This window comes from Bubalus bubalis, chromosome 5 (genome assembly GCF_019923935.1).
Source record: "Bubalus bubalis isolate 160015118507 breed Murrah chromosome 5, NDDB_SH_1, whole genome shotgun sequence".
Classification (NCBI taxonomy): domain Eukaryota; kingdom Metazoa; phylum Chordata; class Mammalia; order Artiodactyla; family Bovidae; genus Bubalus; species Bubalus bubalis.
Window position 1 is genome coordinate 1,459,828 of NC_059161.1, and position 16,025 is coordinate 1,475,852.

General features: G+C 65.3%; 1 protein-coding gene across 7 annotated transcripts in view; it reads left to right on the plus strand.

The window, feature by feature from the left end:
* KIF21B (kinesin family member 21B) overlaps positions 1 to 15,524 on the plus strand; it is a 38,060-nt gene extending 22,536 nt beyond the window's left edge. The window contains exons 22-36 of one of the 7 annotated variants that reach the window (XM_044942617.2): positions 1,054 to 1,219; positions 1,398 to 1,449; positions 1,600 to 1,657; positions 2,322 to 2,527; positions 2,604 to 2,678; positions 4,210 to 4,323; positions 6,717 to 6,755; positions 8,294 to 8,430; positions 9,007 to 9,187; positions 9,288 to 9,452; positions 9,626 to 9,743; positions 10,312 to 10,482; positions 10,886 to 11,085; positions 12,169 to 12,230; positions 12,482 to 15,524. In XM_044942617.2, the coding sequence (XP_044798552.2) occupies positions 1,054 to 1,219; positions 1,398 to 1,449; positions 1,600 to 1,657; positions 2,322 to 2,527; positions 2,604 to 2,678; positions 4,210 to 4,323; positions 6,717 to 6,755; positions 8,294 to 8,430; positions 9,007 to 9,187; positions 9,288 to 9,452; positions 9,626 to 9,743; positions 10,312 to 10,482; positions 10,886 to 11,085; positions 12,169 to 12,223 (1,737 nt within the window). In that variant the 3' untranslated portion in view covers positions 12,224 to 12,230; positions 12,482 to 15,524. Of the gene's footprint in view, positions 1 to 1,053; positions 1,220 to 1,397; positions 1,450 to 1,599; positions 1,658 to 2,321; positions 2,528 to 2,603; positions 2,679 to 4,209; positions 4,324 to 6,716; positions 6,756 to 8,293; positions 8,431 to 9,006; positions 9,188 to 9,287; positions 9,453 to 9,625; positions 9,744 to 10,311; positions 10,483 to 10,885; positions 11,086 to 11,579; positions 11,876 to 12,168 lie in introns of those variants that run through there. The other 6 variants (XM_044942613.2, XM_044942616.2, XM_044942615.2 and 3 more) reach the window with 6 other exon arrangements.
* Positions 15,525 to 16,025: the final 501 nt, after the last annotated feature.

The window sequence follows — 16,025 nt, forward strand, 5'->3', positions numbered from 1 at the left end:
CTGTGTGTATGTGTCTGTGTCTGTGTGTCTGTCTCTGTTTGTCCGTGTGTGTCCGTGTCTGTGTGTGTGTGGCGGGGCAGCAGGAGCAGACAGATGGACATGCTCCTCCCAGGGGTGGGATTGGTGCTGAACAGCAGGTGTGTCTCAGCGCCCATGCCCGCTCTGACGGGGCCCAGGCTGTGGGGTGGCTTCCTTCCCCTGGGGCTGTGCCTGCAGGGCACCTCCGGACAGGGCAGGAGGCTGCCCTCCTCCACCCTCCCTCCCCCCAGGGAGCTCTCTCAGCTCTGCTCTCGGGAGGGTGTTCCTCTGCTGGGCTCTTGTGACCAGCATCATGGTCGGGGGCCTGAATGCACACCTTCATCCCTCCCAGTCCTGGCGGCTGGAGGCCAGAGATGAGGTGCGGGAGGGGCTGGCTTCCTCGGGGCCTGTCTCCATGGCTTGCAGGCATTGCCTTCCCTCTCCTGTGGCCGCCCCTCTGTGTGTCTGTGTCCTGATCTCCTATGAGGACACCAGTCGTGGGGATTAGGGCCCTGCAGGGACTTCATTTTAACGTAACCGTCTCTTTTGTGCACGTGTGCTAAGTCGCTTCAGTCGTGTCTGCCAGGCTCCTCTGCCGTGGGATTCTCCCAGCAAGAATACTGGAGTGGGTAGCCATGCCCTCCTCCTGGGGATCTTCCCGGTCCAGGGATCGAACCCATGTCTTTTATACCTCCTGCACTGGCAGGCGGGTTCTTTGCCACTAGCACCACCTGGGAAGCCCTGATCATCTCTTAAAGCCCCTCATTTCCAAATGCAGTCCCCTTCTGAGGTCCTGGAGTTACGTCTGCGTTTGCGTCTGGGGACCCTCTACAGGCCACACAGGGACCGTGCCCCCAGCGTGGATGTGGGGGAAGCCAAGGGTCCGGGGTGCGTCTTGGGCCTGTGACGGGTGCAGGGTGAGAGCTGGGAGCCCTCGGGGCTCTTGTGAGGTGCAGATGCTGGGAGGGCAGTGATGGGGGTCCCCATGGCCCCAGGCTGGGAAAGGTGACCCCAGGCCTCGCTGCCCATCCTCAGGGGCTGCAGGTGGCACAGAAGGAGGCACAGATCCGGCTGCTGGAGGGGCGGCTGCGGCAGACAGACATAGCAGGCTCCTCCCAGAACCACGTGCTCCTGGACGCCCTGCGGGAGAAGGCCGAGGCCCACCCTGAGCTGCAGGCCCTCATCCACAACGTGCAGCAGGGTACAAGCCCCCCAGGACCGCCAGACACCCGGGGCTCCCTCCCTCTCACCCCTGAGACCCTCACTTCCCCAGCCCCCCAGAAGCCGCAATCTGACCCCCGAGTAACAGTGGGAGGGAGGCCACCCTCCCCGCACTCCTTTGGTTGGGGTCTCACCCCCGGCTCCCTCCTCCCCCACAGAGAATGGCTATGCCAGCACAGACGAGGAGGTGTCCGAGTTCTCTGAGGGGAGGTGAGTTTCCGAGTCAGGAGGGAGCACGTGCCCCGGGCTGGGCCGAGGGCTGACCCGGGGCCTGGGGGCTCCTGGGACCCACACGTCTAAGTCCCCAGGAGCCAGAACCCCAGCTGCCAGCACCCTGACCCTCATCGGCTTCTCCCTTAGCTTCTCCCAGTCGTTCACCATGAAAGGCTCCACCAGCCACGATGACTTCAAGTTCAAGGTGAGCCCCACTGGCAAGCGGACAGGCTGCTCCCCACAGCTTGGTCCCCGCCTTCCTGTGGCATGGCCCCCGCCCCCAGCCCCCACCCAATACTGTCTCCAGTTGGGGTATGGGGGCCAAGAAGAGTCTCAGCTGGAACAGGGGGCGGGGGGGGGGTGCCCGGGTTTGTGACAGCCCCTTCCTTCTAAAGCGGGTGGAGTGACGTCACCACAGCCCAAGGCCCCACCTTCAGAAATCCCCCTCTTCCTCACCAGACTGCCTCCAGCTCGCCCCCAATGTCCACTCACTGTGCACGCAGGTCTGAAGTCAGGGAATAGTTCCTAGGCTAGACTGAACCCCCAGCAGGATGCGTTAGAGAGGGAAGGCAGAGCGTTGGGACCCGGGAGCAGAGATGTGAGCGCAGCCTCTGGGTGCACCGAGGAGCCGGGGACACTGGTCCACCTGGGCAGTTCTGCTTGCAAAGTCTAGGGCGGGAAGGATGTTCCTGTTGGTTCGGCTTCTCCAGACACCCCGGGAGACGTGCCTGGGTGAAGTCTGCCGGGCCCTTCCGTCCACTCCTCTGCCTCTGGCTGGCAGCATCTTCTGCCCTGTGGAATTTCCCCTCCTCCCACTCCTGCACCATCATGTCCGGGCAGGTGGGTCCACCCAACCCTTCCTGTCACAGGGCGAGCCCAAGCTGTCCGCCCAGATGAAGGCTGTGTCAGCTGAGTGCCTGGGCCCCCCGCTGGACGTCTCCACCAAGAACATCACCAAGTCCCTGGCCTCCCTTGTGGAAATCAAAGAGGACGGCGTGGGCTTCTCGGTTCGAGACCCCTACTACCGAGACAAGGTCTCGCGGACCATCAGCCTGCCCACCAGAGGGAGCACTTTGTAAGGAGGAAGCGAGCGGTGGGGGACAGGGGGTGCTGGGAGGTGGGTTCGGACCTCACTGGGCCCTGTGTTCCAGCCCCCGACAGTCTCGCGGTGCGGAGACATCCCCTCTGACCCGGAGGAAGTCCTACGACCGTGGGCAGCCCATGAGGTGAGGGCATGCTCCCACCCTGCAGCAGGGTCCAGTCCCGTCGTATACACTTTCTTCAGCACCCCCCCGACACCATGGCCCCTTCCCCACTTTATCGGCTGCAGCTCAGGAAACAATCTCCGTGAGCGCCTGAGGTGGTGGCCAAGGCCAAGGCTAAAAACTGCCGACTGCCGTGAGCTCGGTGTGGACGGCTTTGCAGGAGCCTGGACTGGTCACGGGACCAGTATGCCTTAGCCCCTCTCAGGGCCATGGGTCCTTGGGGGGCCTCAGAGGTCTTGTCCTGTGGGGGGAGTGTGAGAGAATAAGGAGAGTCCAGGAAGGGGAAGGGGCACAGGACAGTGTAGGATCCCCAACTGCTCAGCCACTCCTGGGACCCCCAGGGCTTCTGCAGGTTGCTTGGAGGCCTCTCTGGGTCGTCCTAATTCTCTGAGATGGTTGGCGGCCTCCGCGGTCACTTGTGAAGCAGTGGAGGGCAGGGTGACCTCGTGCACCTGCCTTGAGGGGAGGAAGACATGCTCCGGTCCCTCCGTCTGGTCCAGCCCCGACTCCACGCCCCCTACCCCGTGGTCTTTGGTGGGAGGAGTTGCGGGACATCCGTGCACCTGGGGGACCCCAGAAACCATCCCGCCCCCGTGACAGAGTCAACACACTGGAGCCGCCGTGGGGTGGGGTGGTGGGGTGCAGGCTGGACTCTCCAGAGGGAGGGAGGATGGGCCGCACTCGACCACCTTCCTAAGAGAGAGGTCTTGGGTGTTGTATTGTCACCTCACTGTGACCCCGACTTGGTGATTCCCGAGCTGTTGTTCCCGCAAAGTACAGGGCGGAGTACTTGAGGGCATCAGGTCACAGCGTTTCCATCACCCCAGCATATGAGTTTCTGCTGAGAGACACTTTATCTAATATATACCACTGTCTCTTTTTCCCTGGGTCAGGAAGATCCTCTGGAGAAGGCAATGGCAATCCACTCCAGTACTCTAGCCTGCAAAATCCCTATGGACAGAGGCGCCTGGTAGGCTACAGTCCATGGGGTCACAAAGAATCGGACATGACTGAGCAACTAAACTTTCATTAGCCCTGAACTCGGGGCCAGCAGCCCTCCATAGAGCTCAGGCCTGAAGGAAAGCTCCTCTAATGGGCTTTCTCCATCAATCACGCCCCAGCTTCCTTGAACTCCGCACACCAGACTGCCCTGCAGCAGCTCTGGGGCCATTTTAATCAGTGACATCACCAGCAAGAGCACAGAAATATGAAAAGCAAGACACGACATAGACTGGAAAGGACACTTGTGTGCAGGAGAGGAGGGCAGGGCCGCCTCTTCTGACCGCAGCTGGGGACGTGTGCGCTTGGGGCCTTGTGTCTGCAAATGATGGGGGAGGCCCGCAGATCTTGTTCGGGGCTGACACACGCGCCGTGATAAGCAAGGGATTCCCAGACTCGGAACCAGGTGGCCACCAGGTGGAAGGTGGGGCAGGTGGCCCACGGGCGACTGTGCGGGTCCTGACGGCGGTACTCTGTCCTACTCGCCTGCCAGGTCCACAGACGTGGGGTTCACGCCCCCCTCGTCCCCTCCCACCCGGCCCCGCAACGACCGAAATGTCTTCTCTCGTCTCACCAGTAACCAGAGCCAAGGGTCCGCGTTGGACAAGTAAGGGCGGGGGAGGGGAGAGGAGTCGGAGGGGCGGGGTGGGGGTGAGGAGTCTGCGGTGGGGTGGGGGCGGAGCCGGGGGCAGAGCGAGGAGTCTGGTGGCGGGCGAGGCGAAGATTCTGAGGGCGAGGCGGGGCCGGGGCGGGGCGAGGAGTCTGGGGGAGCGGAGCGAGGAGTCTGTGGGCGGGGTGGGGCAATGGGGCGGGGGCGGGGCGGGGCGAGGAGTCTGTGGGCGGGGGGGCGGGGCGAGGAGTCTGGGGGCGGGGTGGGGCGGGGCGAGGAGTCTGGGGGGCGGAGCGAGGAGTCTGTGGGCGGGGTGGGGCAATGGGGCGGGGGCGGCGCGGGGCTAGGAGTCTGTGGAGGGGGGCGATGGGGCGGGGGCGGGGCGAGGCGAGGAGTCTGTGGGCGGGGGGGCGGGGCGAGGAGTCTGGGGGCGGGGCGTGGTGAAGAGTGTGGGCGCGGGGCGGGGGCGGGGCGAGGAGTCTGGGGGAGCGGAGCGAGGAGTCTGTGGGCGGGGGGGCGGGGCGAGGAGTCTGTGGGCGGGGGGGCGGGGCGAGGAGTCTGGGGGCGGGGCGATGAGTCCGGGCGGGGCGGGGGCCCGGCCAGGGCTCTGCAGGTGGGCCCACCCATGGTCTTTCGGGGAGCAGGAAACCCTGCACACACCGTGCTGGCCTCACTTCGTGCTGAGCGTGGGCCCCTCCCGTCCCCGAGTGTTCGGGGGCCGCGGGACAAGGCAGGAAGGAGGCCATGGGGCTGTGGCCGTGCACCCCGGGGGCCTCCTCAGAACTGCTCGCCTGTCCCTTGTGCCTCCAATTCTTCTGAGGCTCCTTCCCCCAGCTTCAGTCGTGCCCCCTCCCCACCGCTCATGCTCGGGCCCCTTGGGGACTGTCCCCACAGAAGGAGACCCTGTTACGGTCACACGGACATACGGGTCATATGGTCGCCCGCCGCTGACCGCCCCTGCTGGACGCTCACCTCCCAGTGTGATGGCCCCTAAGCTGCACCCTGCTTGCACACACGCGACTCCACTGAGCTGTGAACCAGCCGTGAGGACCGTCTTCCCTGTATTATAAAGAGGAGATGAGGCTCACAGAGGTCAAGCTGGGCCCAGATCTGGGGCCTCTTGACACGTGGGGATCTGCCTTGGGGAAGGGGGAGGCCTGGACCTCCCATGCTCTCCTCTATGCCCTCAACACTCCAAGGAACCCTGAAACTCTGCAGCCCCAGTGGTCTCCTCTTGGCTGCTCTATCCTCTTAGATGGTGGAGGGGGGGCTGCTGTCCTCTAGGGGAGCCCAGGCTACCAAGTGCTAGTCCTTGCCTGCATCCACGCCTCCCCACAGAAATGCCCCTTCCTGGGTCAAAATACTGCTCCTCTCCTGACCCACTTTGTCTCTCCTTGTGGAAGGAAGGCACCAGCGCGCCAGCCAGGGTGCCCCCACATACCAGACAGGCTGTCTCCCTGCCATCACAGCCAGGGCACCCCCCCACACAAAAACCAGGGAGCTGCACACACCAACCAGGATGCCCCCGTGCCAGCCAGGGCGCCCTCACACCCAGCAGAGTGCCACCCACACCAACCAGGGTGCCACCCACACCAGTCAGTTTGACCTCACATAACAGCCAAGGCACCCCCACATGAGTCAGGGAGCTGCACATACCAGCCAGGGTGCCCCTGCCAGTGAGGTGCCCCCCACATTCCATCCAGGGTAACCCCACATACCAGCTTGGGTGCCCCCACACCAGCCAAGGTGCCCCCACATCAGCCAGTGCACCCCCCACATAATAGCCAGGGCACCCCACATGAGTCAGGGAGCTGTACATACCATCCAGGGTGCCCCCCCATCAGCCGGGGTGCCCCCCCCACCAGCCAGACACCTCCACATCATCCAGGGCAGGAAGCCCCCACACCTTGACAGTCACAGGTCCTTTTCAGCAGCTCTGGGTAGACCTGGCATCCCAGCCCTGTCCTGTCCTGTCTGGTGGCCCTGGTGTTGGGCCCACATGTGTACAGAGCCAGCTCCCGAGCACTGTCCAGGCTCCCGGGGACAGCGGGTTTGGGGGTCAGCAGGTCCCTGCTGGGAGAGGGCAGCTCCTGGGCAGGGTGAGAGCAGTCACCACGTTGCTCCGGGAGGCAAGGGGCCCCCAGCTTGTGAGGCAGCCAAGAGCCTGGGACCAGCAAGGCCTGTCTCCCCAAGGCCCCTCCCCACCCCAACCCTGTTAGCTGGGGGCACCCCCACCCCCCAGGCCGGCCCCCTCCCTGCTGCCCTCAGCAACCCCCTCCTCTCCTCCCGCCCCCTGGAGAATAACCACTCTCTGACCGCCCCACGCTGCTGCCGCTCGCTCCCTCGTGTGTGTCCCCTCCCCCCTAATCCAGCTAATTTTCTGCCCCCAGGTCTGATGACAGCGACTCCTCTTTGTCGGAGGTCCTGAGGTACACAGAACGGCTCACTGCTCCCTCTTATCCCCCCAACACCCTGGCCTCGGCATGCGGCCCCTCCCCTCCGTGACTCCCCCAGACCCCCTCCTGCCTTCTCACCCCGGCTCCTCCCTCGTGGGTGCTTAGTGGCCTCTGACTGTGCCAGGCTGGAGCTGGGGGCTCGGGGAGGGCGTGGCTGCTGGCGCCTTGTCACTGGGTGGCAGGGGCGGGCATGGGAGCCTGGGGCGCCGGACCCCCCGAGAAAGGCCTGGTGGTGCTAGAGGGGTCGGACCTTATCCGCTGGGTCAGAGACTCGCTCGTGACCTTGGCCCTGAGCCAGGAGTGCCCCTGCCCACGTCTCCTGGCCCGAGGACCAGGCATACCAGGAGACTGTCCCCCAGCCAGCCCCGTGCAGCCCCCCACGGCAGAGCAGGTCCCCGGACCCGGTGGGCCTGAGCCCCTGCTGGGAAAGGGTCCCCCTCCCCGGGGCTAAGGCTCCCCTACACCTCCCACCTGGGGGACGCTTCTGTAACCTGCCCCCCAGAATTCGCTCCTGGAAGGAGGGTTATGCTTTTACTGTGCGGTCTTCCTGTAAGCTGGCTGCCTGGGCTTCCTTCCCTGGCCAGGCAGCTGGGCCGAAGCAGAAGCAGCGAGCTGGGGTAGGGTGAGGCGGGGGGCTCTTCACGTGTGTGTGGCACCTAGGGCGGCCAGGCCTGGCTGACCGCTGTCCTCAGGGCGGGCCGGGGCTTTGTCACAGCTGCAGGCCGGGCAGGACGTGGGTCCGGCCGGATGCTCTCGGCCACAGCGTCCCCGTCGCGGGAGTTCTCTCTTTGGAGAGGACAGACAGGCTTTCAGACATGCACGCACCTGGGCCGGGGGCCTGTTCTTAGAGACCCCAGCTGAGAACAAGCTCTTCCTCCTCAGGGCCTCCGGAGGCTGGGGTGTAGCCAGCTCCCCGGTCCCGCTCAGGACAGGCCTCCTCCGTCAGCTCGCAGGCAGGCAGGGTCGCTTCAGCCCAGCGTAGCTACTCACAGAGGGGCCAGGGCGTCCTTCCCATGGTGTTGAGCAAGCTGTGCGAATGGCAGTCACCGACCTGATCACGCTGGTCCCACCAGGCGCGTGTGCACACCTGCACACACACCCCTCTCTGCAAGGGCCGGGCAGCCTGTGTGCCCCCGTCTGCACACCCCCCACCCTCCCTGTGGTCACTGAGGTGGCAGAGGAGCCCTCCAGCTCTGGGGCCTCTGCCGCCCGGCTCTGGATGGGGGTGTCTGTGCCTTGGGTTCTGGATCAGGCAGGGTCGGAGGGGTCTTCCTGCGGGCAGGGCCCCGCTGTTGTGACCCCTGGCCAAGCCCGGCTGGTCTGGCTCCCCGGAAGTGTTCAGCACGGCGACTGAGAAGCCACACCACAGGCCCTTGCCTTCGTGACTCTCGGACTCCGGGGGCGGTGCCCGGGGCCCCAGAGCCCCTGTGCGTGCCCTGTACCCGGGAGCCTCGCTCAGCCTGGCCGCGGCCCCGTGCTGACGGACACCTCTCTCCCTCTCTCCCGGGAAGGGGCATCATCACCCCGGTCGGAGGAGCCAAGGGCGCCAGGACGGCCCCGCTGCAGTGCGTCTCCATGGCTGAGGGCCATACCAAGCCTGTGCTCTGCGTGGATGCCACGGATGAGCTGCTCTTCACGGGCTCCAAAGGTGGGTGGGACCCAGGCCGGCCCTGTGGGCTCAGGGTCTCCCAGCTGCCTGCTCCCTCTGCCTGAGACCGCGGCCAAGGAGATGGGAACCTGCTCCTGTCAGGGCTCAGGGCTCCCCACCCCGGGCCTCCCCTCCTAGCTGGCCCTGGGGGCTCCACTCATGCCTGCCTCCGGAATGCCCGGAAGCATGTCAGCATCATTCACGTCAGCACCCTCCTCTACACCCGCCCCGGCACTTGAAAAGGCTGCCTGCCAGCAGAAAGCAGCTGTGTTATACCCACAGACCTGCATGGCAGGAGGGAGAGCTGCGAGTCTAGGCGAGGTGGCTGAGCCCAGGGTTTTTCCGAGGTTTGCTTGCCCTTGGTGGCTCACTGGTCAGTGGGTGGCACGTGTCGAGCTTTGCTGTAGGCCCGGCTCCTCTGCAGTGCCCGCTGGGCCCCTGTCAGGAGCAGGCGTGAGCCCACGTTGGCCCCCCAGATCTGGAGCGCCTCCTCTGGGAGTCCCTGGACACCTCCGCCAGCCTTGGCGGCCCTGTGGGGTGTGAGGACGTGACGCGGCAGTCCCCACTTCCCCTTAGATCGCAGCTGTAAGATGTGGAACCTGGTAACGGGGCAGGAGATTGCAGCTCTGAAGGGCCACCCCAACAACGTGGTCTCCATCAAGTACTGCAGACACTCGGGGCTCGTGTTCTCCGTGTCCGCCTCCTACATCAAGGTGTGGGACATCCGAGACTCGGCCAAGTGCGTCCGGACGCTCACGTGAGTTCCCCGCACCAGGCTGTCAGGGCTGGGGTGGGACCCAGGGCCCGGCCTGCCCGGCGGGCGCACCCCCGACCCCACCTCTCTCCCTCGCATGCAGGTCCTCGGGCCAGGTGGTCTCGGGGGACGCCTGCGCAGCCGCGTCCACCCGCACAGTGACCAGCGGGCAGGGGGAGCACCAGATCAACCAGATCGCCCTCAGCCCCGCGGGCAGCACGCTCTATGCCGCCTCTGGGAACGCCGTCCGCGTCTGGGAGCTCAGCAGGTGGGGGGCCCGGGGAGGGCGGGGGGCAGGCAGGTGACCCCTGGGTGGCAGGACCTCACTGGTCCCCCCAGCCCCCAGGACCCTGGCCAGCGTGTTCACCCGGAGCCAACCCCTGTCCCACCCCAGGGTCCCCCCGGTTCATCCCCCCAAGCTGGGCATCTCCGCCCCCACAGGTTCCAGCCTATTGCCAAGCTGACTGGCCACATTGGCCCTGTGATGTGCCTGACGGTCACCCAGACCGCCAGCCAGCATGACCTGGTGGTGACTGGCTCCAAGGACCACTACGTTAAGGTACCAAGACGGCCTTGACCTTGAAGCCGGGTTCGGGGGATGGGCCCTCTCCTGCGTTCCCCACCTTGGCCTCCCCCTTCGCTGCCTTGGGACTCAACGAAAAATAATGTGACTCCTGGGGCTTTATACTGAACAGTCCCTCCCAGGGAGCAAGGTCTGTGCAAGAGGGAGATTGCAGCGTGATTTTGTAAATGGTGGGAAAACCCGCAGGGCTGGGAGCAGGGTGACTGCCGGCCTGAGGAGCACAAGAGCACAGTTGGCACTGGCGATCTTTGCTCCTTGGTTCAGAGTCAGAGACTGAGAAGCAGAAGATAAACAGGGTGGAGGGCTTATGATGAATATTTCAAGTGCAAGTAGTACTACATTTATTTATTAAAAAGTAAACCTTAATAGGAGACTCACCCCCCAGACCCATGTTGAGTCAGTCTCCCTGCCCCCAGTCCCCATCCCCCGGGAGCCCCTCTTCACCCTAAGTGCCGGCCTGGGGGGCCTCGAGCTGGCCTCGCGGAAGTGGCGGCGAGTGTGGGGGGGGGGTGGCCCAGGACTCCCTCCAGCCCTTTTTCTGCAGATGTTCGAGCTGGGTGAGGGCGTGACGGGCACCATCGGGCCCACCCACAACTTCGAGCCCCCGCACTACGACGGCATCGAGTGTCTGTCCATCCAGGGGGACGTCCTGTTCAGTGGCTCCCGGGACAACGGCGTCAAGAAGTGGGACCTGGAGCACCAGGAGCTCGTGCAGGTGCTGAGGGTGGGAGAGGCTGGCCCCGGGGAGGGCTTGTGGCCCTTGCACCCAGAGCCAGAGCCCCCCACGCCTGCTGAGTCTGCACCCTCTTCCCCCGGTGCCCCCAGCACCCTCTCCAGAGCCCCCCACCCTCCTCAGGCAGGCCCTCTAAGGAAGGATCTGCTCTCAGCCCCGTCTGACCAGTTACCCCCTTTTCCTCCGACCCTTCTGAGGTCGTGCGGGGCCTCTTCAGTGATGCGGGGCCTCAGGTTCGAGCCCAGGAAGGGGGCTGAAGGGCCCATCTCGGGGCCCTGCAGAGCCTGGCTCCTGGGCCCTGCGATGCTGCCTGCCCCCTGCCCACCAGGGGACTCCCTGGGACGGGGTCCCCACTCCCCGCCCTTATGGCTCGCTCCTTCCCTAGCAAATCCCCACGGCACACAAGGACTGGGTATGCGCCCTGGCCTTCGTTCCGGGCCGCCCCATGCTGCTGAGCGCCTGCCGTGCGGGCGTCGTCAAGGTCTGGAACGTGGACAACCTCACACCTATCGGCGAGATCAAAGGCCACGACAGCCCCATCAATGCCATCTGCACCAACAGCAGGCATATTTTCACCGCCTCCAGGTGGGTGCCAGGCAGGGGGGCACTCCACTCTTGCTCCCAGCCTCTCCTGGGCAGGCGGGCGGGCGTGGGCCCAGCCCCCAGTGCAGACCCCACAGCACCCCTGCCCCCTGCCTTCCTTCCCAGGGCACCGCCCAGGGGTGGGGCTGGGGGTGCTGGGCCCCAGCCAGGACCACCCACTTGCCTCCTGTTCCTCAGCCCCTGGAGCACCCAGCCCCCACCCCAGCACTGGTCCCATCCAGGACTGCCCAGGCCCCTGCCCCAGCGCTGGTCCCATCCAGGGATGCCCAGCCCCGCCCCAGCGCTGACCCCATCCAGGGATGCCCAACCCCGCCCCAGCGCTGACCCCATCCAGGGATGCCCAGCCCCGCCCCAGCGCTGACCCCATCCAGGGATGCCCAGCCCTGTCCCACTGGCAGCCGCTCAGACGGCCTCTTCTTTCTCCTTCCTGTTCCGACCTCGTCTCTTCTCTCCGCCTCCCCCTTCCTGCCCGACAGTGACTGCCGGGTAAAGTTGTGGAATTACGTCCCTGGACTCACCCCCTGCCTCCCGCGCCGAGTCCTGGCCATAAAGGGCCGCGCCACCACCATGCCCTGACCCCGCTCCCCTCCCCCTGTCTCCCCCTCCCTCATCTCCTCTCTTACCCTCCCCTCTCTCCTCTCTCCTCTTTCTCCACTTCGATCTGAGCTGCTTCTTAACGGTATGAGATTGGTTTTCTCTAGCCCCATACCCTGCCTGCCCGAGATTGCCACACCCGCCCCCCTTCCTTCCTTCCGAGCGTGGACGGGGCACAGACCCCCAGGAGAGGGGTGCCAGGTGGCAGAGAGCAGAGGGGGGCCTTCAGGCCCAGACAGGACAGATCACAATAGCAACAAGAGAGCCTCCCGTTGGGTTGCGATGGCCACAGGCCCCTCTCCCTGCCCAGCGCCCGCCTCCTACCCCCCCGCAGCCACCTTCGCCCTGGGTGACACCTGGCCCTGGGTCCTGGCCACACCTGGAGATGTGGGGACTCCAGCCCATCCTTCATGCGGGGGTGGCCGGCCAGGCCCACGGCAAGAATTGACTGCCCTCTCTCACTCTACCCAGTGACCTGACCGTGAAGTTCTGGAGTGCCCGGCGCCTGCCCAGCGGCCCCCACTAGCAGTGAGGTCAGAGGACGCCTACCCCTCGGCCCAGCTGCCTGGACACAGGAGGGGACAGAGGGTGTGGCCGATGGGCGTGGCCCTTCCTGCCCCCACCCCCGGCCTTCCCACGAGTTACAGTCCCCTGAATCCACCACCTCTTGGGCATGGGCGGTCGGGGAGGAAATCAAGCTGTGAAGCCACAGGGCGATTCCCCCTATTTCTCCCTCCTCCTGGCCCCGAATTCTGTTGCCCAGCTGGCCACCCTCTTCTTCCAGCCTTTGGCCCAGGGGACTCCTGTCGGAGCGGTGAGGCGGCCCCCGCCGACCAGGCCTCCCCTCCGCCCCCCGGCCCAGCCACTGCACCTGCCTCTGAGCCCAGAAAGACAGCCCTCAGGTAACGATGCAAACCAGGTGCGGGCAGCTAGCCCCGCAGCTGACCTCTGCCCTCGGCCACCAGTGGCCGCTCCCCGTGGACCCCAGCGATTCCTTGGGTCCCTTTCTGACAGTCTCAGCGGAGCTGCTGAAAAGATTCCTTTGGGGAGACTGTCAGAATGCTTCAGTTATTTATGTTGTTTTTTTTATTTTTACTTTTGCTGTTGCCTCCTGGAAAACTGACTTGAAGTTCCTCCCCACATGTTCATTCCCGCAGCTGTCGGGCGGAATCTCTGCGTGCTCTGCAGAGCAGGGCGGTGCCCCAGGGGCTCTACAGCCCGGGGCCTGGCCTCACCTCAGGGGGGGGCTGCTCTCGGGACCCCGCCCCCAGCCACTGGGCGCCTCCGTGCCTTCCTCCGCCGGGCTGGGCGCCCACCCGCGCAGCCTTACACCAGCCGCGCCCACAGGGGTCTCCTCGCCCGTGGGGCCTCCCGCCCGCGGCCCCCACTCCCCGAGCCCCACGTGGGCCACACAGAAGCAGCTCAGAAAACCGTCCACCAGGAAGGGGATCGGACGTGTGCCCCGCCCCCGCCCCCGCGCGTCCCCCCGAGCCTGGCAGCACCCGGGGCCTCCTGGCCCCGAGGGGCCAGCAGTGAGGCCGAGTCTGCCGAGCTGCTCTTTCCTGGGGGCTGGGCACCCCCCCACCCCACCCCCACCCCCACTACTGAGATGTTCCTCTTTTCCTTTTCCACGCATTTTTCTGACTCTAACCTGGCCTTGTGCTTCCTGGCCTCAGTCTGGGGGGCCGGGAGCCCCAGCTCTGTCCAGAGAACACGGTGACCTTTGGGGCTTCGGGAGGCAGCCCTCCGCACCCCTCCCCACGTGACACTTGGGGAGGAGGGAAGGAGGACAGGGCCTCGCCCTACTGCTCAGAGCTGCTCCCCAGCTAAGAAAGCCATCCCGCCATGAGCGGCCCCGGCTGGACTCGGGGCAGACGTCGGGGAGCAGTCATGCAGAGGGACCTGTGCAGAGCTGGGACAGCACCTTCAGGACCGGAAGCCCCTCCTGCTGGGCCCCCCAGGGGCACTGGGAGCCCCGTCCGCCGCTGAGAAGTGGGCGCTGAGAAGCCACCCCTCCGTCTACCCCCCGGCCCCGCCCCTCCGTCTACCCGCTCAACAGAAAGCTCAACCTTGCGACCTGTACGTGAGAATACTCATGACTGTTTACAGACTGTAGAAATACAAAAGACTGGCTGCCCTCGCCTGGGGCCTGGACCATGGCTGCAAGCCTGTCCTTGCTCGAGGGGGGCCGTTTGCCCACTAGAGGTGCTCGGCGTCCCGCTGTTGCCGACGAGTCCGCTACCTCATGGCGGGCTAGCTCTGCTGTCCTGGCGGGAAGCCCTGACTCTGGGGTCTCGGAAGCAATTCCCAGCCGTGCCCCGGAGCTCTGAAGTCAGCACACCCTGTCGGGCTTGTCAGGGTGCCCAGTGGGGGCCCCGCGCCCCTCCCTGCACAAGCTTTCTAGATGTGGAAGCACAAAGTGGTTGAGATGAGAGCACAAGGCAGGGCTGGCAGCCGGCGACCTGGGCAAGCCCGCCAGGAGGTCCCGCCCCGGGGGGCGCTGAGGAGGCCTGTCCCCCTCCCAGGGCTCATCCTGCAGTGCTGCCCCTCTGAGCCACCCCAAGGCTTGAGGCTGGCCCTGCAGGCAGGCCATGTCGGAGGGCTGGCCCCGGAGTGGCACCCTCTTCCCCGCCATGTCCTGAATCTTTGAATGCCTGACCCCAACCCTCCTGACTTGGATCCTTACCCCCCCACCCCCCCCAGGCCGAGCCCTGGAACAGCTTTAGCAGCTGGTTGGTGAGCTCCCTGAACTGGGCCGTCTTCTGGCCTTAGCCTGGTCCTGGGCCCAGACCTCGGCTCTCAGCATCCTCAGGCCAGCGTCTCTTCCGTCAATGGGGCTGGCTCCTACGAGGTGGCCAGAAGACCCCAGGCACACCTGACGTCACGTCCGGAGCTTGCCGGGGGGAGGGAGGCTGAGAGCCGAGGCCGGCTTGACCGAGCCCATGAGGCTGTCAGGGAGCCGCCATTTGGGAAGGGCCGCCTGTGGGTCCAGGGGTCTGACCCTGCTGCCTGCCCGGGAATTGAAAGCACAAAGCGCTGGAGGGGCCTCCTTGTGCCGCCCAGCCAGCGAGGCGCCCCAGGCGGCCGCTGTGAAGTCAGGAATTCCTGGCCTCTCCTGCCCTTCGCAGTGGGGGGTGGGGGGGGTTGCCCAGGCTGCCGGAGTCCTCTGAATTGGTCTGGGCCGCGTGCGGGCACACCCCCTGGTCTTTGAGCCTCGCCTCACCCACAGTGCCAGAGCCTAGAGCTCCTTCCCACCAAAGTGGCCCAAAGCCAGCTCCTCCATCCCTTTGCCCCCTCCTCCAGCACAGGAAACAGTGCCGAGCTCAGCTGGGCATGGCCTCCCGGCCGGGCTCAGGAACCAAGCCTTGGCCGGTTCTCCCCAGGAGCCCTCCTCTCCTGCTCTCAGGCCCTCCCCTGCCTTCTGATGCACAGGCACAGAGCCCGCGGGAAAGTTCTCACTTCTGAAGCATCTTTGCTCTCCTCCCCCACCACCCCCGGAGCTCAGAGGGTGCTCCGGCCCCCACAGCTCCCTGGTCCAGCCCTCTGAACACCTGTCCCGAGGGCCCTGCGGGGTAGCCAAGGGTCAGAGAAGACCCCTGCCCCGCCCACCAGCTCTTTTCTAGCCATCCCCTGCCGGGGCGCGGGGCTGTGTTTGGCTCAGCTCCTCTGCTGGGTGGTCGCACAGGTGTATGTATGTTTTGTACGCTGGCCAATGACTGTACATAGTGTATGAAAGTTATTTAAGCTCATGCTGTACATTTCTGTTCCCAGACAGGATGTGAGTGTTCGAAGAAGCTGTCGTGAATAAAACTCGAATGGCCATTGTCCGTGGTGTGACGCTGAGGGCCACGGACATTGAGCAGGTGGTCATTCCCCAGGTTGGGGCAGGGGCCTGGCCTCTGGGCTGGGCCCAGCATGAGGGTTGCCGCACAGGTGGTGGGCTGGGGGCCCACCGAGGGAGCTGCCACCCCCCCCCAAGCCTCCCTGGACCCCCTCCTGGGACGGGCGTGGAGCTGGAGCTGGGCTGTGCGCTTCTGAACGGCGCCTGCTCCATTCCTGACACTGTTCCCGGCGTCGTCCATCAGATGGTCACGACCTGTGTGACGGGCGCTGTTGGTGCTTTCTGAAGTGAGAAGAGTCTCAGAGAGGAGGTGGCTTGCCGGCATCCGGCTCTGAGGAGCAGGCAGGGCTGGCCCTCATCCTGTCCCTGGGGTGGAAGGTGACCCCACACCCAGACGAAACGAGGATGAGACAGAGACAAATGATCAGGTTCGAGAACGGCTCCCTGGGGCTTGATGTTGGCCTCCAGATCAGGGCTTCTCAGTCTC